The 22,947-nt window shown below is 44.9% G+C and overlaps 1 protein-coding gene across 5 annotated transcripts in view; it reads left to right on the forward strand.

The window, feature by feature from the left end:
* Positions 1-22,947, forward strand: part of FCHSD2 (FCH and double SH3 domains 2) — a 194,113-nt gene that overhangs the window by 126,209 nt on the left and 44,957 nt on the right. For 3 of the 5 annotated variants that reach the window (XM_051608683.1, XM_051608682.1, XM_051608686.1), the window contains exons 9-11: positions 14,314-14,436; positions 20,053-20,148; positions 21,181-21,252. In XM_051608683.1, the coding sequence (XP_051464643.1) occupies positions 14,314-14,436; positions 20,053-20,148; positions 21,181-21,252 (291 nt within the window). The remainder of the gene's footprint in view (positions 1-14,313; positions 14,437-20,052; positions 20,149-21,180; positions 21,253-22,947) is intronic. The other 2 variants (XM_051608685.1, XM_051608684.1) reach the window with 1 other exon arrangement.

Here is a 22,947-nt window from a genome sequence, read left to right on the forward strand (position 1 = left end):
GGCTGCTAAAAGTCATAAAGCATAATTGGCACGTGGAATTCCCCAGTGATATTTGGGAAACACGGATTTATCTCCTACTGCTGCAGTGCAGCTGCTGTACCTCTGGCAAACCCCTCTGATGGTTTTTTTTTCCTGTATTGTTTTGAGATAATTTCTTTCATTGTTCTCTGATTCTATAATTGTTACAGTAATCACAGCACTGTGACTCGGAGCCATTTTCCTTTTAAGAGCATGTTGCTCGTTTGTGTAGATCCCCAAAATTGCTAAAAATAGTTGCATTTGCTTTGGTCTTTAAAGTTTTGAATGACTGGTAAAAAAATATTTAGTAATCCTGTAGCTGAGTGTCTTTTGAGGAACGGGGGGTTTGCTGTGTGGTTGCTTCCCATGGGATGAGGTTCAACAAGGCCAAGTGTTGGGTCCTGCACTTTGGCCACAACAACCCCCAGCAGCGCTACAGGCTTGGGGAGGAGTGGCTGGAGAGCTGCCCAGCAGAGAGGGACCTGGGGGTGTTGATTGACAGCCAGATGAACATGAGCCAGTGTGTGCCCAGGTGGCCAAGAAGGCCAACACCATCCTGGCCTGCATCAGGAATGGTGTGACCAGCAGGAGCAGGGAGGTGATTCTGCCCCTGTGCTCAGCACTGATGGGGCCTCAGCTGGAGTCCTGGGTGCAGCTCTGGGCCCCTCACTGCAAGAAGGGTCTGGAGGTGCTGGGGCAGGTCCAGAGGAGACAACGAGGCTGGTGAAAGGACTGGAGGGAAAGTCTGATGAGGAGAGGCTGAGGGAGCTGGGCTTGTTTAGCCTGGAGAAGAGGAGACTCAGGGGGGACCTTCTCACTCTCTACAACCACCTGAAGGGAGGTTGGAGTCAGGGGGGGTCGGGCTCTTCTCCCAGGCAACCAGTGACAGGACGAGAGGGCCTGGCCTGAAGCTGCTCCAGGGGAGGTTTAGGTGGGATATCAGGAAGCACTTCCTCATGGAAAGGGTGATCAGACATTGGGATGGGCTGCCCAGGGAAGTGGTGGAGTCACCATCCCTGGAGGTGTTCAAGGAAAGGCTGGATGTGGCACTTAGTGCCATGATCTGGAGATGTGGTGGTGTCAGGCCATGGGTTGGACTTGGTGATCTCAGAGGTCTTTTCCAGCCTCAGTACTTCTGTGATTCTGTGTTATAAAATATGCTCTGCCATTTTTCGTACTGTTTAATTAACTGTCATTTCATTTTATAATTTTAAAAATGCATTTTGAGTTTGAAAACATCTTCATCATCCTGAAAAAGACCCGTTTGTGTTGTGGATTAGACGGTGCAATGTTTTGTTTCTAGGACCACATCAAACTGCAGGTTTATGTCCGTGGGGCTTGATAAGAATCTGAAATGCTCAGTAACAGTTAAAGTTTATTAAAATCTTTACTCTTGCAATATTGCCCTCACTAAACACAGAAGAACCTCTTTTGAAAAGCTTTTTCACTGAATAGTTTGTTGGAAGGATCAGGTACTTTAAACCTACGTGCAGAAAAAAAACAAAACAAAACCAAAACCAACCCAAAAACATATGGAAGTGATAAATGCAAATAGCAGTTGAGAACAACAGCCTCTTTTGGAGCAGAAAAGGTTTTGTTGAATGGATTTGTTTGAAGAAGTGAAATGAAAAGCACACTGGACAAAAAAAGCCACCTGATGTAAACTATAGTAGTACCTAGAAAGGTTAGACCAGATGATCCTTGAGGTCCTTTCCAACCTGGTGTTCTGTGATTCTATGACCTAAGTGCTGGAAAAATGATAATGCTGAGATTGAATCAGCTGAACAAGAGCTAAACCCAGCAATGGCAAAATGGAGGGTTAGAAAAATGAAAGGATGCAAAAGAGAGAACACAAGCTCATGAGGAATGCATGTGATCAGGATCTGATTTGTACTTTTCTTTTTTTTTTTACACTTTTAGGTGCTAAGGGAATATTTTTAAGTATTACAAAACATGGGATTTGGTAGGAAATGCATTTTCACATGCATCTTTGTGGCAGTTGAAGGTTTCTGTTCTTTAGTCTAGACTCTTGTAGTACGTAAAAGATGTTGAGGCTTTTCCAGAAGAGCTGGTGTGTCTGAGTCGAGGATGTTTCCTCTATAGGTTGGAAATGTATGTGGAGACTTGGTGGTAAATCCACACCTTGGACACAGTGGAGCTCTGGAATAAGGAAAGATTTCAAGAGTTTTCTTGGAGATGGGTCTGTGTTTGTGTGTGGTTAAATCCTGTAGGAGCAAAGAAGGGTTGTGGTTCTAGGCCATTCTTGAGCAAAGTATGTTTCTTTAACCTTCCTTCCAAATTATGAAAAAAACCCACAACCCAGATATAAACCTAAACAACAACATAATTTGTTGTAGGGGACATTTTCCTACTGAAGACAAAGCAAGCAAGCCAGCTGCATGTTAGAATCATAGAATCATAGGGGTTGGAAGGGACCTTGAAAGATCATCTAGTCCAACCCCCAAGACATGCCACATCCTCCTCTGGTTTTCAACAATCTGATGATGATATCATAGAATCATAGAATGTCTTGGGTTGGAAGAGACCTATAAAGTCCTACAATAAGCAGGGACATCTCACACTAGACCAGATTGCTCAGAGCCCCATCAAGCCAGACCTTGAATATCTCCAGGGATGGGGCCCCCATCACCTCTCTAGGCAGCTTGTTCCAGTGATCCACCACCCTCAGTGTAAACAACTGCTTTCCTAATGTCCAACCTAAACCTACCCTTTTCTAGTTTAATAACTTCACCCCTTGTCCTATCCCTACATGCCCTTTGAACAGCTCCTCCCCAGCCTTCTCATAGGCCCCTTTCAGGTATTGGAAGGTCACTGTGAGGTCCCCAGAGAGTCTTCCCTTCTCCAGGCTGAACAACCCAAACTCCCTCAGCCTGTCTTTGTAAGAGAGGTGCTCCAGCCCTCTGATCATGGTTGTTCCCCTCCTCTGGACATGCTCCAACAGGTCCAAGTCACTCTTGTTGGAGGCTCCAGGGCTGGATGCAGCACTCCAGGTGAGGTCTCACCAGGGCAGAGCAGAGGGACAGAATCATCTTTCTCCATCTGCTGGCCACACTTCTTTGGATGCAGCCCAGGATGTGCTTGGCCTTCTGGGCTGCAGCTGCACATTGGTGGCTCATGTCCAGCTTTTCATCCACTAGTACCCCCAGGTCTTTTTCCACGTCTTCCCCCAGCCTGTATTCATACCTCTGGTTGCCCTGGCCATATGGTTACCAGAAGAGTCCTTAAAGAGCGGAAATTGGTGGCAAAATGCAGAATCTTTTAAATATAATAGAATCACAAAATCATAGGGGTTGGAAGGGACTTCTGGACATCATTGAGTCCAACCCCTGTGCTTCAGCAGAAACACCTGGGGCAGGTCACACAGGAATGTGTCCAGAGGAGTTTTGGAAGTCTCCAGAGAAGGAGACTCCACAACCTCTCTGGGCAGCCTGTCCCAGGGCTTTGCCACCCTCACAGTCAGAAGTTTTTTCTCATGTTGAGGTAGAACTTCTTGTGTTCCAGTTTGTGTCCATTGCCCATCATCCTATCACAGAGCACAAGTGAAAAGAGACATTTTTCCACACGAAGGAAGCCAGATATTGTTGGCAGGAACAACAGTATGGAGTGCTCTTCAGATATGAAGGGCTGCCACAGAGCCTTCTTCTTATTGTTGGATTCATGCCAGAATCACTGAATGAGGAAGTACAAAAGCAAAAGGCAATTGAGACAGAATCACAGAATGTTTGGAGTTGGAAGGGACCTTGAAGATCATCGAGTTCCAACTCCCCTGCATGGGCAGGGACACCTCCCACTAGAACAGTGCAGCTTACTGAAAAATTAACCATGTCAGAAGGATTCCTTTGGGATTTATTCTGGTGCTGTGAAAGAAAAAACACCCCAGGTCCAAGTAGTCTTCATAACTTTTGTGGAAAGTAGGTATATTTCTAGATTATAAAGAATCTCTTTTCATCTTCCAGTGATGTTGTGTTGGTTTTCTTGCTAAGTCTTATACAGTAGCATTTTTGAAGAGCTGAATTTCCATTCTTCTCACCATCTTGTATCCAGATCTTCCCACTGATTCCAAGTGAATTATTTAATTCAGTGCTAATTTAATGCAATAAAGCATCAGGGAACTCTCACGCTTGTCTGCCTCATGGGGCAAAGAAATATAAAGGAGGTCTCCTTTGGTACCTGTGTTCACCTGCCAGACCCTCATCATTAAATGTGACAACTAGAGGGCACTGCCATGAGGTCTGTGGAGGCAAATCTAGAAGGAGCACCTGATACTAACAGTAATTTTGCTTCTGTTTGTTTTAAAGAGGCTTTGTCTCTGGTTTGGGGGAGGGTGATGGGCATCTATCAGTGACCATTCCATGTTTTTCTGGGCTCAGAGTAGACTTCAGTGCACGAGCAACAAAGGTTTTGTCCTGGAAAACAACGACCCTGCCTAAATTGTAAAGGAACAAAATGATGTGCAGAACAGTCACCAAGTGACTGGTGGGACCAGACAAAGAACTTGCAGACAAGCCCAAAACTATTGACACTAGAAAATACAAAGCTCTGGGGTAAGGGGAAGTGCAAAGTGTGTTTATGAGCATCGAGCTGCAAGCCAAGCAAGCAGAGCTCAGGGTTCTTGTTGTCTTCTAGTGTTTATTATTCCCATGTTTCCCATGATGAAAGCTCCTCCTCTAGGTTGGGGGAAAAGAGGAGGAAACAGCTTCTGCAACCTTTGCTCATTTAAATCGACACTTCATATGTTTTGAAACCTTTTTCATCATATTCTCTTCCTAACTTTTGGTCTGCTTTTTCTTCTGCTTTTTTTTGTCATTTCTCTGCTCCTGAGCAGTAAGGATGGGTCCCTGGAATGTCTCTCACTTCCTTGTTCACAGCTGGCTGGTTAAGAACCTATTTGTGTAGAAGGTGCAGTCATGCAGGATGGTGATTTCAGAACAAGAAAATAAAAAGAAGCAGGAGAAGCTAATAAGCTTGACAGCAACAAGAGAACAGCAAGAGAGTTACAAAAATGTCTTTAAATTATATACTGTGAAACTGCAAGAAGGAACAGAACCCAGGGAGGTGGCAGAGGATCTTTCTGCAAGGTCTCTTGAGCTACTGGGCCAAAACCTTCTTGATTTCAAGGAGATGTGAACAGTTTGGTGGCTGGGGAGGCAGAAGAGTTTGTTCTTAGTGCAGTAAGGGTTAGCAAGGTGAAAACTCTGCACATTACTACCCTTTTTGTTGGCATGGCTGGTATTTTGTGTCTGGTAATGCTCAACGTTCAAAGAAATGAGGTGCTGAAGAGCTGAGGGCAACTGAGTTACCTAGGACACTTGGCTGTCCACCTGTACTGTTGGTACCTCCTGAAATACTTTGCAGAGTACAGCTGCAGATGCCTTGTGAGAGAGGAAGCAGCTAAAAGCTGTTTTGATTGGGAAATTCAAGTAAAAGTAGAGTGGTTTTGCTGCAGTGTGTCATTTTTACAAAGTGTTGAAAGGACCAGCATGAGCAGATGATCAATATTCTTCACAGGAGTGCACACCTTGGGTAAGGAACAAAATGCTGGTGGAACTCTGTTGTTATTTAAAAGCTTTTTAGCCTGTTCACATCCCAGCTGGCTGCATAAGATAAACCAAGGGTGTCTTTCAGTCCCATCCTCCTTTTACGCTTGCCTCTTTGGGACTGGTCCCAGCTCTCAGAGCTCTGCTGCCTGCCCCAAGTGAAATTGGAGCTTCCCTCCCTCTCGCCTGATGTGTCTTCTTTAGGGTACTTGTGTTTCCCTTTTGTGGAACCCCCCGGAATTCCAAATGTTCACAGGACAAGCAGAACAAGCTTGTGTTACTTCACTGAAAATGAGTTGAACCTGGACCTCACCATAAGGCAGCTCTGATTGTGCAAGATGATCCTGGGATGAAGATAATTTTATAGCCTTAGCTTAGCACTGGTTTGCTTTGGAAGAAGTGTGGCCAGTAGGTGGAGAGAGGTCATTGTGCCCCTCTGCTCTGCCCTGGGGAGGCCACAGCTGGAGAACTGGGACCAGTTCTGGGCTCCCCAGCTCAAGAGAGACAGGGAACTGCTGGAGAGAGTCCAGGGGAGGGCAACAAGCATGCCTGGGGGGTTGGAGCATCTCCCTGATGAGGAAAGGCTGAGAGAGCTGGGACTGCTAAGCCTGGAGAAGAGAAGGCTGAGGGGAGACCTTCTGAATGCCTGGCAGTATCTCAGGGTGGGTGCAGGAGGATGGAGCCAGACTCTGCTCAGCAGTGCCCAGGGACAGGACGAGGGGCAACGGGCACAAGCTGCAACATGGGAAGTGCCCCTGAAAGATGAGGGAAAACTTCTTGCCTGTGAGGGTGACAGAGCCCTGGGACAGGCTGCCCAGGGAGGGTGTGGAGTCCCCTTCTCTGCAGATATTCCAGCCCCTGGATGCAGCCCTGGGTGATGTGCTCTGGGTGATCCTGCTTCAGCAGGGGAGTGGGACTAGATGATCTCCAGAGGTCCCTTCCCACTCTGACCATTCTGTGATTCTGTGATTTCAGCAGTGACAAATGCTGCAGTGGTGGAATAATTTAAAAAGAGACTTTAAAGGAAGCAAGGTTCTCTTCTGTGTTAGAAATTGATGGCTAGAAAAAATTACTACCAGGAATCAGTGTTTTGAAGGGAAAATCACTGTGCAATGTAGCTGTTCAGTGAAAAGGATGGGTTTTCCTGACCTTCCTTCCTTTCTCTCCCAATGTCCTTGGGAAAGACTGTTCTGTATCACTGGTCTGAATACTGCTGAGTTCTGCAAAGCCAACTGATCCAAGATGACTTTATTATTTCTGAGTTTTAGATGAGTTTTTAAAATATTCTGTCCTTCCCTGTCCAGTACTCTGAGATCTGTTGCTATGCTTGGGATAAAACATATATGTGTTTTAACCTCTCAGAGGCCCAGAAGGATTCTTAAGCTAATGTCTCAGCAGCAATAATTCCTTTTAACAATTTAGCTGTAATTGTACAACCCCCAACCTTTCCTTTTTATGCTCCTTTTTATATTCTGAGGTGTTTGTGTAGAATAATTCAAACACCAGGAGTCTCGTTTACCAAAATCACTCAACTGAAAATTCCCAGACTGTGCCACCCGTGAGATCACACTGGTTATTTAATGAGTTATAAGCATAAGTTTTAAGCACAAGCACTCAAAAAGCTTCACTCATTGTGCTTCTTATGTAATTTTTAAGTATTTTTTTTAATGTTAGGTGAGGAATAGTTTAAGACTGGTGTTACAGAGCCCCTGATACTCATGGGTTACAGGTGAGGGAGAGAAAAAACAGGGGTTCTAATGCAAATGAGAATAGGGTGGGACCAGAATTTAGTTTGATTTTCTAGTACACTAACTAAAATAGATACCAGAAGGCATCAGTGATACCAATCTCCCTTTTTATTTTAGCTTTTTGCTTCGGTTACTAAACAGGAAAATACCTCATGTTGCTGTGGTGCAACACCATTGACTTCACAGGAGAGTTACCACTCCACAAACACAATGATTTTTGTTCAGTCCATTTCAAACTGTTCCTTATCTTTTCATTTCCAGACTGTGGGCTGGGTGAGGCAGGGTCAGGTCTAATTTTGTTACGTTACCTCCACCCATGTAAGGAAATTCTTTGCCTTCAACATCAGCTGTATTGTTTCCGACAAGGAGGGGGCAGCTGGTGGAGCATTTTGCTGAGGTTTTTCATGTTTGGCAAAGGCAAAATTCAGAATTAGCACGAGTGAACTGTTGAGTTGCATCAGCTCATGAAAGGATGGATGTTGAACATGAAGCACAGAATCATCAGGGTTGGAAAAGACATCTAAGATCACCCCGTGCGACCGTCCGTGCAAGGTGGGGAGGAGGGAGTAACACATCCCACCCAAACAAACAACAACTGCAAAAATCCCACAATCAACACACCCCACAAAACCAACAGCAAGACACAACCCACAAAAATCCCGCCCTACCCACCAGAGTGTGCCCTGAAGTAGAACTTGTACACATTTCTTGAACACCTCCAGGGATGGTGACTCCACCACCTCCCTGGGCAGCCTGTCCCAGGGCCTGACCACTCTTTCAGGATATAAATTCTTCCCAATATCCAGTCTGAACCTCCCCTGACTCAACTTCAGACCATTTCCTCTGGTCCTGTCATTATCCCCTTGGGAGAAGAGCCCAACTCCCACCTCCCTACAACCTCCCTTCAGGTAGTTGTAGAGGACAATGAGGTCTCCCCTCAGCCTCCTCTTCTCCAAACTAAACATCCCCAGTTCCCTCAGCTGTTTCTCATATGGCTTGTTCTCTAGACCCTTCCCCAGCTTGGTGGCTCTTCTCTGGACCTGCTCCAGCCCCTCAATGTCCTCTCTGCAGTGAGGGGCCCAGAACTGAACACAATGCTCAAGGTGCAGCCTCATCAAGACCAAGCATTTCTCCCTAGTCATAGAATCCCAGACTGGTTTGGGTTGGAAGGGCCATTAAAGATCATCTGCTTCCAACCCCCTGCATGGGCAGGGACACCTCCCAGCAGCCCAGGCTGCTCCAAGCCCCATCCAACCTGCCCTTCAACACTGCCAGGGATGGGGCAGCCACAGCTTCCCTGGGCAACCTGGGCCAGGCTCTCCCCACCCTCATAGTGAAGAATTTCTCCCTAATGTTCAACCTAAACCTCCCCTCCTCCCCTGTAAAACCATTACAGAATACACTTTAATTGGTTAGGTATCCACTGCCTCTGTTAACATTTTCAATTTTGCCAGCCCTAATTTCAGCCATTAGCTCCTAAACCTTGGGTTTGGGTGGGGAAGCAGTTTTGCACCTTTAGGAGGCCACTTTTTCTGTGAAGAAATTAATTCCTAAAAAACAGTGACTTCTTTCTGTCCTTGGAAATGCTAATTCTGTGGCACTTAACTTCACATTTTTTTTTAGTCCTGATGCCAGGTTTGTTTTAAAAAAATCAAAAGTCTTGATTTCCTTTTGAGGTTGGAAAAAGACAGGTTTTTCAGTCTGATTGTAATACAGTAAGTGATTGACTAATCTTTGGAGATTCAGAAAGAGAACAAAAGCCATTGTAGAGAAATCATGTGGGTTGGAGTTTTTTTTTCATTATGCTTTTTTCCAGTTTCCTCTTCAAGATGTGTGATCAGAACTTTTAAAAAGACCTTTTATTGCAAACCTAATTGGTGATGTTCAGTGGTTTGAGTCAGAGGGTTGTAAGTAAATGAGATGCAGGTTGGGTTTGTAGAAACTCTCACATGAACGTGAATTTACATCGTGCAGTTCAGCAAGTCAAGGCTTTTGTTTTAATATTAACAAATCCAGCTTGATAGCATAATTACCCTTTTGTAGAATGTAATAGATACATTATCCAACCTGGCCTTGAGCACGGCCAGGGATGGGGCAGCCACAGCTTCTCTGGGGAACCTGGGCCAGGGTCTCCCCACCCTAACAGTAAAGAACTTCCTCCTCATGTCTAACCTAAATCTCTCCCCCTCCCTGAAGGTCTTCAAGACCAGGTTGGATGGGGCCTTGAGCAACCTGGTCTAGTGGGACATGTCCCTGCCCATGCAGGGGATTGAAACTAGATGATCTTGAAGGTCCCTTCCAACCCAAACCATTCCATGATTCTATGATTCTCCTCTTCCCGTTTTGCAAGCAATTTGTAACCAACCAGTTCTCTAATCCCATCACTGATGGGATTGTCACTTTTTCTGTGCAAGGGTGAAGTTTTTAGCCTGTGTTGGAGCTGTGCACTTAGGCCTGGCTTTCCTTGGCTGACAAATGTGCACATGCTCTATTGCACTGCCCTGAATAACTTCATTTCTGGCAGCTCTCACCGGTATTTAAAAATTTCATCGTCCTGAAACCACTTTTAATTAATGGAAGGAGAAAGGCTGTGGTGCAGTTTTCACATGCTGACAGGTTTGTGTGCTGCCTCGTGTTTTGCCCCACTTCTCTTTCATGTTCTTTCTTACATACTTGGGGTATGTGGGATATAGTTGGGATATATAGGATATGTTTGAGAGAGTCCAACAGAGGCTACGGGGATGATGAAGGGACTGGAACATCTGTCTGATGAGGAAAGGCTGAGAGACCTGGGGCTGGTTAGTCTGGGGAAGAGAAGACTGAGAGGGGACCTGATTAATGTCTATAAATACCTGCAGGGTGGGTGTCAGGAATGGGCCAGTCTCTGTTCAGTGGTGCCTGTGACAGGACGAGGGGAAACTGCACCAAGTGACAACACAGGAAGTTCCACCTCAATGTGAGGAGAAACTTCTTTCCTGTGAGGGTGACAGAGCCCTGGGACAGGCTGCCCAGAGAGGTTGTGGAGTCTCCTTCTCTGGAGACTTTCAAGACCCATCTGGATGTGTTCCTGTGTGATCTGCTCTAGGGGATCCTGCTGCAGCAGGGGGGTTGGACTTAATGATCTCCAGATCATCATGATCTCCTTCCAACCCCAGCCACTCTATCATTCTTTGGACTATCTTTCTTTACCTGTACATCACACTGGAGGGTGTTCTGGCATCTCAGCCCAGAACTTCAGAGTCATTTCAAGAGGAGTGGGGAAATAATAAAGTTAATATTTATGTACCTTTTGCATATCTAGAACTACAGGAAGCACCTGTGAGTGGATTCTTAATGGTTGATAGATAATAGTGACAGAAAACAAACACATATTGAGATGGGTTTTATCTCACCCAGCTTGATGTGACCCTCATGTAGACATGTGTATTGAAGCTAATTGTCCAGGCACTAGTTATGGTCACTGAAGGGGAACAGATACTTAACATGCTGAGTTTCATGTGACCTATTTCAGCTGTCTACCTTAGAGGGAGATAAATCACACCTCAGAAGTACCAACTTCTCTCCATCCAGTCTCTAAAGGACCACAAGTGACAAGCTCCAACCTCGATGTCTGCTCTGTAGAAGTCTTAAGTTAAATGACATGAACCCTTCCTGCTGGGTTTAACATCTGGGCTTGATATAAAGGCAGGGGGAGCAAGCTCTGAAATACTTGTTTGTAGCACAGTGGAATGAAAAAAATCCCAGCTGCTTTGCAAGCTGAGCATTCAGAATTGCTTTGCCAAGTTTAAACTTGTTATTTACATTTATTAAGAGCTGCACCTCAGCCTGGTGTTTGATGTGAAAAGCTTTAGGAACAGATTTGCCCTGTCATAAATGTCTGCGAGTTGTATTTTTGGGGAGTTTCAGGATTGCCAGCACCGTGTAGAAGTTCTCCTGAGCACAACTTATCCTGGCAATTTTATACACCATTTGTATCCTGTGAAAGAGCAAGACAGGCTGTTGGGGCTGCCTGTATTTGATGTGAAATTAAATGCCCTTAAAATGGGATGCTAATGTTCATACTCACATAACTGTGATACCAGGGACTCATCCCTTTGGCCTGATAAAAGCAGATAAAGTGTTAAAATGCTCCTGCTAACCTGGGACTTTGTCTTAGGAGCTAAATATGCATCACAGCAGCTACTTCAATAAACCTGTGCCTGGACTAAGACAGAGAACTGAAGCCGTGTGTCCACATTGCTGTAGGTTTTATATGGATTTGTGTTTAGGAACTGACATTTTTATCAACTGAATATCATAGAGTGGATTGGGTTGGAAGGGACCTTGAAGATCATCCAGTTCCAACCCCCTGCATGGGCAGGGACACCTCCCAGCAGCCCAGGCTGCTCCAAGCCCCATCCAACCTGCCCTTCAACACTGCCAGGGATGGGGCAGCCACAACTTCTCTGGGCAACCTGGGCCAGGCTCTCACCACCCTCACAGCCCAGAATTTCTCCCTCACATCTCAGCTCCAGCTCCCTCTGCCAGCTGGAAACCCTTCCCCCTGCTCCCATCCCTCCTGCCCTTGTCCCAAGCCCCTCCCCAGCTTTCCTGGAGCCCCTTCAGGCCCTGGAAGGTGCTCTCAGGTCTCCCTGGAGCCTTCTCTTCTCCAGGCTGAACACCCCAACTCTCCCAGCCTGGCTCCAGAGCAGAGCTGCTCCAGCCCTCCCAACATCTCTGTGACCCAGCTGTAAGCTCATATTCCATAATTTTAAGATTAATCTTGGTTGTTTTTTTTTTTAAGTGATGCCTAATAAAATATTTGGTAGAGCTGGTGCCGCTTGTAAGAACCCGAAGAAGTTGAGCTACAGTTCTCTCCCAGCCATATGGTGCATCTTCCATGGCTTTACAGATCCTTCTCATAGTTGGGGGGCCCTCAAGTAGCTGCCCTGGGTTCTGACCCCTCAGGAATGGCCTTTGATCCGGGGTGGCTGAGGGAGCTGGCTGCATTCTGGGGGCTTGAAAGACATTCCCAGGGGTGCTGCTGGTCCAGCGTGGCATCCTGGCTGCTGGTGTTCTAAGGGCTGCTCTTCTTGCACTAACAAGTTGGAGGCAGGTTTGAACATCTGAGGTTGAAGGAGAAAATCGGCCTGTGCTGGGAAGCACTTCACACTGGGTAGGTGGAAGGTGAAGGAAACAGTGTAGCATGAAGTGGATTTTTCACACACAATTTTCGACAGGAGAATTCCAGTCCCACAGTTGTATGAATAGTATCAATTTTCTCACAGCATCCTTCCCTCAGGGGGGCTGCATGTTCAGTTTTCAGTTCCTCTGGCTGTTGCTGTCACTGTGTGCTGGGGGGAACTTTATATTTTTGCAGAAGGAAATTCTCTTCTGCTGTTTCTCAGCCCTTCTGGTGGATCTGAGGGACCTGTGGCTGCTGCTCCTGTCAGCCTTGTCTTGAGTGTTGGGCTTGATTTTACTGTCACAGAAATGATTTCTTTAGATTTGGCACTATTTCACCTTTTCTCCCCCCCAGCCCCCCCAGTTTTTCAACATTATTTAAATCATCAAATTTAATTTTATATAGAAATGCATTCTTGCATCTGTTGAAATCTGATATGTACTATTTCAATGAAGATGGTATTGAAATTGATACCTGTGAAATCTGATATCAATATATATAAAAAATAGAACCCTCTTCACTATGAGGGTGGGGAGAGCCTGGCCCAGGTTGCCCAGGGAAGCTGTGGCTGCCCCATCCCTGGCAGTGTTGAAGGGCAGGTTGGATGGGGCTTGGAGCAGCCTGGGCTGCTGGGAGGTGTCCCTGCCCATGCAGGGGCTTGGAACTAGATGATCTTGAAGGTCCCTTCCAACCCAAACCAGCGTGTGATTTAAATATATCCAGAGTTGAATATTTAAATTATTAGTCACTTGCCAAGTTGTAGATAATTAATGCAGAGGTTGCACCAAACCTCAGTGTCACAAAGGCCACATGGTGGGATTTTGTGACAGGGCTTTTGAGTTAGAACTTGGGTGTCATGCTCTGGTAGCTACTAAGTAGGTTATAGGTTTTTGTGATGTATTTAGTATTTCTGTGCACAAAGGTGGTGTGTGGTGCTTAGGTGAAATGGCAGCTGTTGATTACAGGATCACAGAATATCAGGGGTTGGAAGGGACCTCTGAAGATCATTGAGTCCAACCCCCTGCCAGAGCAGGACCAAAACTAGGGCAGGTCACTCAGAAAGGCATCCAGACAGGTCTTGAAAGTCTCCAGAGAAGAAGACTCCACAACCTCTCTGGGCAGCCTGTCCCAGGGCTCTGTCACCCTCACAGGAAAGGAGTTCTTCCTCATATTGAGTTGGAACTTCCTGTGCTTGAGTTTGAATCCATTGCCCCTCGTCCTGTCACAGGGCACAGGTGACAAGAGCTTGTCCCTGCCTTCTTGCTGCCCTCATGTATTGATAGACATTATTAGATCCCCCCTCAGTCTTCTCCTCTCTAGACTGAAAAGGCCCAGGTCTCTCAGCCTTTCCTCTTAAGACAGTTCTTACTAATCAAATCCCTGTGTAGCTGAGGCAGAGATGTTGGGTGTCTTGGTCATGGCATCTGGAGCGTGGCACAGTGACCAAGGAATGCTCTGGCTGGTAGAAGCCTTATATCCTTGCAGTTACTACATCCCTTTCTTGACATAAATGACATCTCATCGAACATGTTCATTTAACCAAACCTGACCTCACCGTTCTGCTGTGGCCACGTTACACAACTGGATGGAAATAATTCAGTATAATATCATCCTGGTGCTCTGTGATGCCATCTCATGGAAATAAAGCCTTGTCAGTCAACAATGAGGTGTCCACCTGTCACTCTCCAGGCTAATAATTATCACTGAATATGTGTTAAAAGAAATGCCATGACCATCTTACAAATGTAAATGTGAGTATTAGTAAATCATGTACAAAAGTAGACGTTGATTTTCTTAATTTTCCCAAATTCTTTCCCTTGTGCAGGCTCTTGATGGAAATGTATATGATCACCTTAAGGATTATTTAATGGCATTCAGCAGGACTGAACTAGAGACATGCCAAGCTGTACAAAACACATTCCAGTTTTTACTGGAGACTTCCAGCAGGGTAAGTTTTTACTGAATGATCCTTTGTAACTGAATACTTGGAGCATGTAGAAGTTCCCAGGCTTAAGGTTTGCTTCCAAAATAATGATGAAATTGAGCAGTTGTTATTTTTGGTTACTCCTGAGTGGTACTAAGGTAAAAGAAACTAGAGAGTTTTCTTGGGGAGAATTTTTCTTGTTACCAACCAGGTTGCATTCTCCTGGGTGTGTTTCCACAGAACAAATATGTTTCAGAGAACAACAACTGAGAGATGTTCAGATCATCCTGACTCTGAGTTTCTGGTTGGAAAGAGATATTGCAGCTGGGTTCTGCACTGGGTGATCTGGAACCACATGAATCATCCATCACAGTAAAGCCCTGTGAAACTGTTTGGATCATTTTGTTACAATTGGCTGTCAACTTAAAAACCAAAATGTTACAGTGTTTTCTCCTTTGAATTAAGAATGGCAGGTACAGAAGAGAGATTAGAGCCTTGTCACAGCCCTGGTGTGTCTGCTTTGTGAGACAGCCAGGATCAGGAACACCTGATGGTTTCCAGGATCATTTTGATACTTAAATAATTCATCTGCAGGGCTTAAAGAAATAAATTATTGCTGTTGAGCTCAAACATAGAATCATAGAATCATGAAGGTTAGAAAAGACCTTCAAGATTATCAAGTCCAACTATCTGTCCTACATCCCCATGACCACTGAACCATCTCCCTCACCACCATGGCCGCCTGTTTTTTTGAACACCTCCAGGGATGGTGCCTCCACCACCTCCCTGGGCAGCCTGTTCCAAGGCTTCACCACTCTTGCTGTGAAGAAATTTTTCTAATATCCAGCCTGAACCTCCCCTGGCACAACTTGACCCCATTTCCTCTTGTCCTGTCGCTGGTCACTAGGAAGAAGAGCCCAACACCCACCTCACTGCAGCCTCCTTTCAGGGAGCTGTAGAGAGCACTGAGGTCTCCCCTCAGCCTCCTCTTCTCCAGGCTGAACAGCCCCAGCTCCCTCAGCCTCTCCTCATCAGACCTGTTCTCCAGACCCCTCATCAGCCACGTTGCCCTTCTCTGCACCCTCTCCAGCACCTCCATGTCCCTCCTATCCTGCTGTGCCCAGTTAAAAGATTCAACACCCAGACGGTGTTGAATCTTTTAACTAAATACTCTTGTGTAAAACATTTACATATTCATAAATAATCTCTCAATGTTGTATTCAGGGCTTTGTGATCAGCATTTTTGGAGTCTTGCCTGGCTGGGGCTTTCATCTAACTCAGCTGTCATTTCCAAACAGCTCATTTGCATAGGAATTCCATCAGTGAGCTTGTGACAGCTTGTGTTGGCAAACCTCTGTGAGGTCAGAACCTGCAGCTCTGCCTCATTTTACACAGGAACAAGGTCCTGCTGCACTTTTGAGGGAAATAGTTCTGTGCTTTACTGACTTGGTACAATGCCTGGAGAAGGAGCAGAAATGTAAATGCAGCTGTCAGGTCTGAACAGGATTTTTACAACTGGTTTGTAGCTCACAGGCACCAGTATTCCTGCAGTTCAGGAATGCAGAGAAGATGAAATTGTGTTACAGAATCACAGAATGGTGAAGGTTGGAAGGGACCTGAAAAACCATCAGGTTCCAACCCCCCTGCCATGAACAGGGACACCTCCCACCAGCCCAGGCTGCACAAGCCTCATCCAACCTGCCCTTCAACACCTCCAGGGAGGGGGCAGCCACAACCTCTCTGGGCAACCTGTTCCAGTGCCTTCCTGCCCTCCTGGGGAAGAATTTCTTCCTGATGCCTGACCTCAATCTCTCCTCTTTCAGTTTAAACCCATCACCCCTTATCCTGTCACTGCCCTCTCTGCTGAAAAGCCCCACCCCATCTTTCATGTAGGCTTCCCATCTGGAGTATTGTGTCCAGTTCTGGGCTCCCCAGTTCAAGAGGGACAGGGATATGCTGGAAAGAGTCCAATGGGGGCTACAAGGATGATCAAGGGGCTGGAACATCTGTTCTAGGAGTAGAAAGGCTGAGAGACCTGGGGCTGTTTAGTCTTGAGAAGAGAAGACTAAGAGGGGACCTTATAAAAGTCTAAATATCTGAAGGGTGAGTGTCAAGAATGGGCCAGTCTCTTTTCAGTTGTGCCTGTGATAGGATGATGGACAATGGACACAAACTGGAACACAAGAAGTTCCACCTCAACATGAGAAAAAACTTCTTTCCTGTGAGAGTGACAGAGCCCTGGGACAGGCTGCCCAGAGAGGCTGTGGAGTCTCTTTCTCTGGAGACTTTCAAGACCCATCTGGACACGTTCCTGTGTGATGTGCTCTGGGTGACCCTGCTCTGGCAGGGGGGTTGGACTTGATGATCTCCAGAGGTCCCTTCCAACCCCTGTGATTCTATGATTCTGTGATTCCATTACTCCTGAATTGTGTGTCTTGCTCAGAAATACTAAGCACCAGAATCAGTGGCTCATCCCATGGACACAAGCTTCACTCATCCTGTCTTTTGAATTTGCAGCATTTCCTGTAGATCCCTGTCACAGGAATCAGCTCTCAAGGGAGAGGGGAATCTAGAGCAGAAACTCCATCAAAAGCTGTGCATGTGTTTCAAAAGAAGCTCGAGTGTTGAACATATAACAAATTTGTAAGCAATTTAGTAATTTGGAATAAAACCCAACATACCATCAAAGCCAAGAATTTTAATATTTATTTTTTTTAATACTTCTCCTGTTCTTTGTTATTTTTTAGCACAAAATCACAAGCTTGCCAGGCTCCATTTAGAGAAGGCACTTTAGAGCATTGGTAGAAAAGCTTTTGTTTTTCCCTCTGAACTATATTTCTGCTTACAGGGTGGAATTAAATGATATTTGCTTTAGAAAGAGACAAGCTGCTTCCCAAAAGTGCCTCCTTCCCTGGAATGTCAGGCAGCCAGAGGTGGCTGCTTGAGCTGTGCTGGATTCAGCTGCTTAGGAGATTGTCAGTCACCTAATGCTGCTGCAGACTGAGGGAAAACTTCTCCAACAAGAAGTTTTCTGTAGAAAACCCAATGTTTTTTGATATAATCATTTGTTGCAGCTTTGGAAGTTTTTATGGCTGCAGGGTTGGGGTCGCCCCTGTCATTCTTCTGGCAGGTCCAAGGAATCTAACCCTCTGACACTGAGCAGATGAAAATGCATCTTCCTTTTCACTTGAACAGTCTTCTGACTGTTCTGACTTCTGACTATTCAAGACTTCTTGCCCTTCTCTTTTGGAAAAGAAATCTGATTTTGTTTGGAACATTTTCTGAAATTCCATTTGCTGTTTTGAATAACATGTCTGTGATGTTTCTGGGAAGAAACTTCCCCAGCCTAGGGCAAATAATGTCATGTATGCACATCTCTGGCTAGGCCTTTTTTCTGCATAGAGTAGATACTTAAAATCTGATTTCAAGTCTATTTTAACATGTCAGTTGACACTGACTTTGCAAAAAAACTTCGTGAGAGCATTGACTTCATTCCTGAATAACAGGAAATCCATTTGGAAAAGCTGCTTCATCCGGAGAATTCAGTGTTGCTGAGGAGTCTTGTTATTTTCTTTCTAACAATTGTCAAACAGATTGTGCAAAATGCTTGGGGGAATTAATTTGCTGGAGTTGCACACTCCCAAGTCTCACATTAGGATAAGACTTGATCTCATTTGTAACTAAATATTTGTGCTTTGAGGGAAAATGTCTTACAAGTGCTGCTGTGAAGCTGGGTTTTCTTCTATGAAAAGCTGAGTTGCTTTTGAGTATAGAGGTCTGCAGTGAAAGCTTATTGCATTTAAATAACTGTGCAGGTTGTCGTGCTCTCAGTAACTACACTTTGGGGTTCTTTTCTACTTGGTTTAAAAGTTTCATGTGTTTGACGTGGCCCAGAGTTGTCTGCTATAGTCAGTTCTAAAGGACTGTAGGATCATAGAATCACAGACTGGTTTGGGTTGGAAGGGACCTTAAAGATCATCCAGATCCAACCCCCCTGCATGGGCAGGGACACCTCCCACCAGCCCAGGCTGCTCCAAGCCCCATCCAACCTGCCCTTCAACACTGCCAGGGATGGGGCAGCCACAGCTTCCCTGGGCAACCTGGGCCAGGCTCTCCCCACCCTCACAGCCCAGAATTTCTCCCTCACATCTCATCTCCAGCTCCCTCTTCCAGCTTAAGACCATTCCCCCTTGTGCTCTCACTACCCTCTCAGGTGAAATGTCTCTCTATGAAGACAAAAGGTGCTTCATAGACATGATCTCAACACCATGGGCACTGCTGAGCATCATCTGAAGCTGCAGATGATTCCTCCTTTAGTATTTTCCATATGTCTGTTTATGGGAATTCCAAGGACAGAGACTCCCTCTGTGCCTTCTCTGGATGTTTGCTCCACATTTCAATGTGTTTACGTTCAACTGCTCCAACTGGTGCAGTAATTATGTGCTTGACTGTTTTAAATGAGGGCTTTATTGCTCCTGGAGGACTTATTTACTTTCGTTAACTGAAGATTAATTTTTTCCAGCTCAGTGTTTGGGTAACACAAGCATCAACATTTTGGTGCATTCAAGAACATGTTGTATTTACCATTGTACACGCAGTGTAATCACAAGTCTCAGTCATATGCAATCCTGCTATTTCTGGATAAATATTTTATTACACACTTCTCTAGATTTAAACCCTCAGTTTACTAGTAGAGTTTTTTATAATTTCATGCTGCTATTCATGGATTTTCATCAATTGAAGCAGTGAATACTCTCTAGAGTTCTTCAACCAGTGAGACTATTTTTTTTTTCATGTTGCAATCAATGAGGTTTTAGTTTTAGGTGCATGTGAATCCTGATGGAAGAGGTTTGTGTAGGGATACAAATGGTATTTGAAATGTAGAGTAGCTGAAATGGTGTTGGTTCAGCAAAATCCAAGCTAGGAGAGTTTTCTCTGAAGGCAATTTAATCAAAAGAGGTTCATTTTGCAACTGGTTTTGGATGTGCTGTCCCAAATAGTCTTTTAAGCTCCTGCAACTAATAATTGGTGTAAAAATAAGACATTTCAGCTTAAGAAAGAACTGTCTACAAGAAGTTGTCCATGAGGCAAGAAAGGAATCTCTGCTAGTGATACCACATACTGTCAGGTGGCTTTTTTCTCCCCCATTTTGCCCATGTAGGATTTTTTGTAGGTGAATTGCAGGTAATTTTTGGATCTTTGTTATCCAGTGGGTCCCCTGCCCATCACATCTGAGTAACTGGAAGGAAGCTGAATCAGGGGGTTTAGGTTGGATATCAGGAGAAGGTTTTTCCCCCAGAGGGTGGTTGAGCACTGGAACCAGCTCCCCAGGGCAGTGGTCACAGCACCAACCTGCCTGAGTTCCAGAAGCCTTTGGATGATGCTCTCAGGCACATGGTGTGATTCTTGGGGTGCCCTCCACAGGGACAGGAGTTGGACTGGATGATCCTGATGGGTCCCTTCCCACCCAGCACGTTCTGTGACTCTGTGTCTCTACGAACCGCCGGTTGTCCTGCCCAGCAGCGGGTCCTGTATTTCCTTTTGTCGCTTTCAAGGTTTTGTCTCTGTGCTGATTTTACTGTGGCATGTTTGTAAGTTTACAAAACAAGGGATCTAAACAGCATTTGTTGGTTTTTTCAGGTGGTGAGGGACTACAACCTCCAGCTGTTTTTGCAGGAGAACTCTGTGTTTCACAAACCACAGCCTTTCCAGTTCCAGCCCAGCGACAGTGACACCGTAAGAGCCCTGCTGAGTTCCTTGATTTATTTGCTCTTGCTCTATTTTTCAGAATGTTGTTAGCACTGGGCAAGAGAGCAGTGCTCTCTGGTAGCCCAGCCTGGTTTTAACTCATGCAATATATTTGGAAAAGAAAGGGAAAGTAGCCTGATGCTACCAGCTCTGCTTGCAGTGGGTGGGTGATCATGACAAAAGCATCCGACAGGCTCAGCATCATTCCCAGAAGAGCCAAATCTTTATGTTTTGCTCTCAGATTGTGACTTGCAGTGCTGTGTTCCTCTGTTTTCTGCAGAATTTTTCCTACCCTTCAGTAGCTTTTTATTGTGCTGCTGAGGCTCCCATAATATTCACTTAATACTGGGCTGCACCGTGTGTGATATCGTGCCAAGTAGTGTCCATGTACCTCTAAATTACTCAGTGAGTAGTTACACATGTATATAAGAAGTTATTGATTTAGAAAGAATAATGTTCAAACATTGCATTCCAAGAGAATCTTGGAAAATATTATTTTGGTGCATATGTTGCTTCCAAAGAAATCATGGTTGGCATTAAAATGGAGTAAATCATAGTATGTAAATACATTTCCAAGCAGCACTTTAATGAAGGTGGGTTGCTGGTGTCCCACCAACATTCCTAACGTTATTTGAAGAAAGAACAGTTTAAAAGAAGTTGAAATCTTTAAGAAAGTTTTGTTTGTGGAGCTTTTACTTGAATTCAAAGTAAACTGACTTGGGCAGAAGTGTCTTGGTCTCCAGTTCAGGGGATTGAATTGAAGAACCTTGTTAATAGCTACCTCAGAGTGATTTTTCCAGACATACTAACACCTATAACACAGTCTCCTTTGTCTTTCCATTTTAACAAACTGTGATTTTGATTTGTTGGTGTTTTTTTTTCCTTCCAGCTCCTTTGTATGTTATTCCCATAACGTTTTTGCTTGTTCTTAATCCAGCCAGCAGAATCTCTCTTGTCTTTGCCCTTTGTTCTAACCTTTGCTGCCGTGTGTTTTCATCCTTGTGCACTCTCTGCATCTAGAGTTTTCACACAGCTCAGCTGGTGGATATTGAGCCCTCACCTGTCAGTGCCATGAGAATGACAATTGCAGAGGTATATGGTTGCATTTACAGTTGTGTCCTTGTCTGTGTGCATGTGGGTGCTCAGTTTGCACTGGTCTCTAGAGGTGGCAACAGAATGCATAATGCATGTGGCTTTTCACCATGAGATTGGAGCTCAAGAAGGAAAAAGCACTTTCACAGGCTCATTTGTGAGGATCAGCTTCACACTTTTTGCACTTGCACAGGATTTGCAAGTGATACTCTCACCTTTTTGGGGGCGTGAATTATAGTGATGTGTGGAATTGGCTACTTCTCTGATGTGAATGGGGAAGCTTGTGTAACTCCAGTTAGTGTGCACTGGTGAAAGGCTGCCCCATTACTAATTTAATTTTACTCTTTTTTCCATGGGGCTACCCCCAGGTAAAAGAGAACTGTCATTCACTCTTGTTAAACTCTTCAACATTCAACAATGACATGATTTGTTGACACGGCACGTGGGTGTTCTGATGGTGGACACGTGCCCTGCTCAGCTTCAGGACCTTTTTAGAAGGCAACGAGTGGGTTGTTCGTGTCTACAGCTGTCTCAGTACCTCAGTCTTTACTTGAACAACCCACTTGGGCTGTAGAATTGCTGCATTTCTTCCTGGCACTGCATTTTGTTGAGCTTCTGGCTGCTTACGCTGTAACCAGTGTTCACAAAACTGAATCAATTATCCAGGCCTCTTAATGACCTGTATAATTATGTCTGGGCAATTGCAGGTTACCTGATCTGATTTTTAATCAATAAGTCCAAGAGAAGGAGGGCTTCTGCTCAGGCTTTTCAAGTTGTCAGAAATTGGATGTTTGCTAATTAACCGAACAACGTTTAATTGAGGAACAATTATCAAACATTCTTTTGCCACATATTCTCTTTGTAGATGATCTGCAGAGATTATCAGTTGGCTTTTAGTTTTTGTGGATTGTGCATGATAATTTTCACATCAAAGGCTAACAGTGAAAGAAGTAGGAGTGATTAAGACTTCTCATCACGTGTTTCATGTTAATCTTTTCCAAGAACAAATTCTGTCCTGTCTTCAAGCTAAATACCTGTGACTAGGGTTAAAGTTTGGAGCACTGAAGGATCACTGGAAGGAAATTTGGAGTGTTGTAGAAGAAGAATGTTCTGAACAACATGGAGGTGGAACTCACCTACATGAAAAACTCTGAATGCTTTTTTAAATCGTGGTTTTACATGGTCCATCTTACATTTTTATTTTATGAGGGGAGAGCTGATGCCAGAGAGTTACACAGAATGGATTGCCATGCAATCCTTGACTCAGGTAGAAAAGCCAGAGCTCAAAATATTCTCATTGTGCTCTATCAGAACCTCCAAAAGAGACTGTTCCTGAAAAAGGTTGGTTTTAAATGGTTTTTCCATCAGCTTTCTATATTTTTGTTTCCCCAACATCACACTAATACTGGCTGAAATGTAGACTCTTGAGTGTCCACAAAGAGAAGCCCACCACAAAATATCAGTTACATCCATCAGCTGTTTTCCATTGTTTAAAATATTGTTCATAGAATCATAGAACAGAATCCTAAAATGTTTTGGGTTGGAAGGGACCTCTAAAGTCATCTAGTCCAACCCCCTACAATAAGCAGGGACATCTCACACTAGAACAGTTTGCCCAGAGCCCCATCAAGCCTGACCTTGAATGACTCCAGGGATGGGGCCTCCACCACCTCTTTAGGCAACCTGTTCCAGTGA

This window comes from Apus apus, chromosome 1, assembly GCF_020740795.1.
Source record: "Apus apus isolate bApuApu2 chromosome 1, bApuApu2.pri.cur, whole genome shotgun sequence".
Classification (NCBI taxonomy): Eukaryota; Metazoa; Chordata; class Aves; order Apodiformes; family Apodidae; genus Apus; species Apus apus.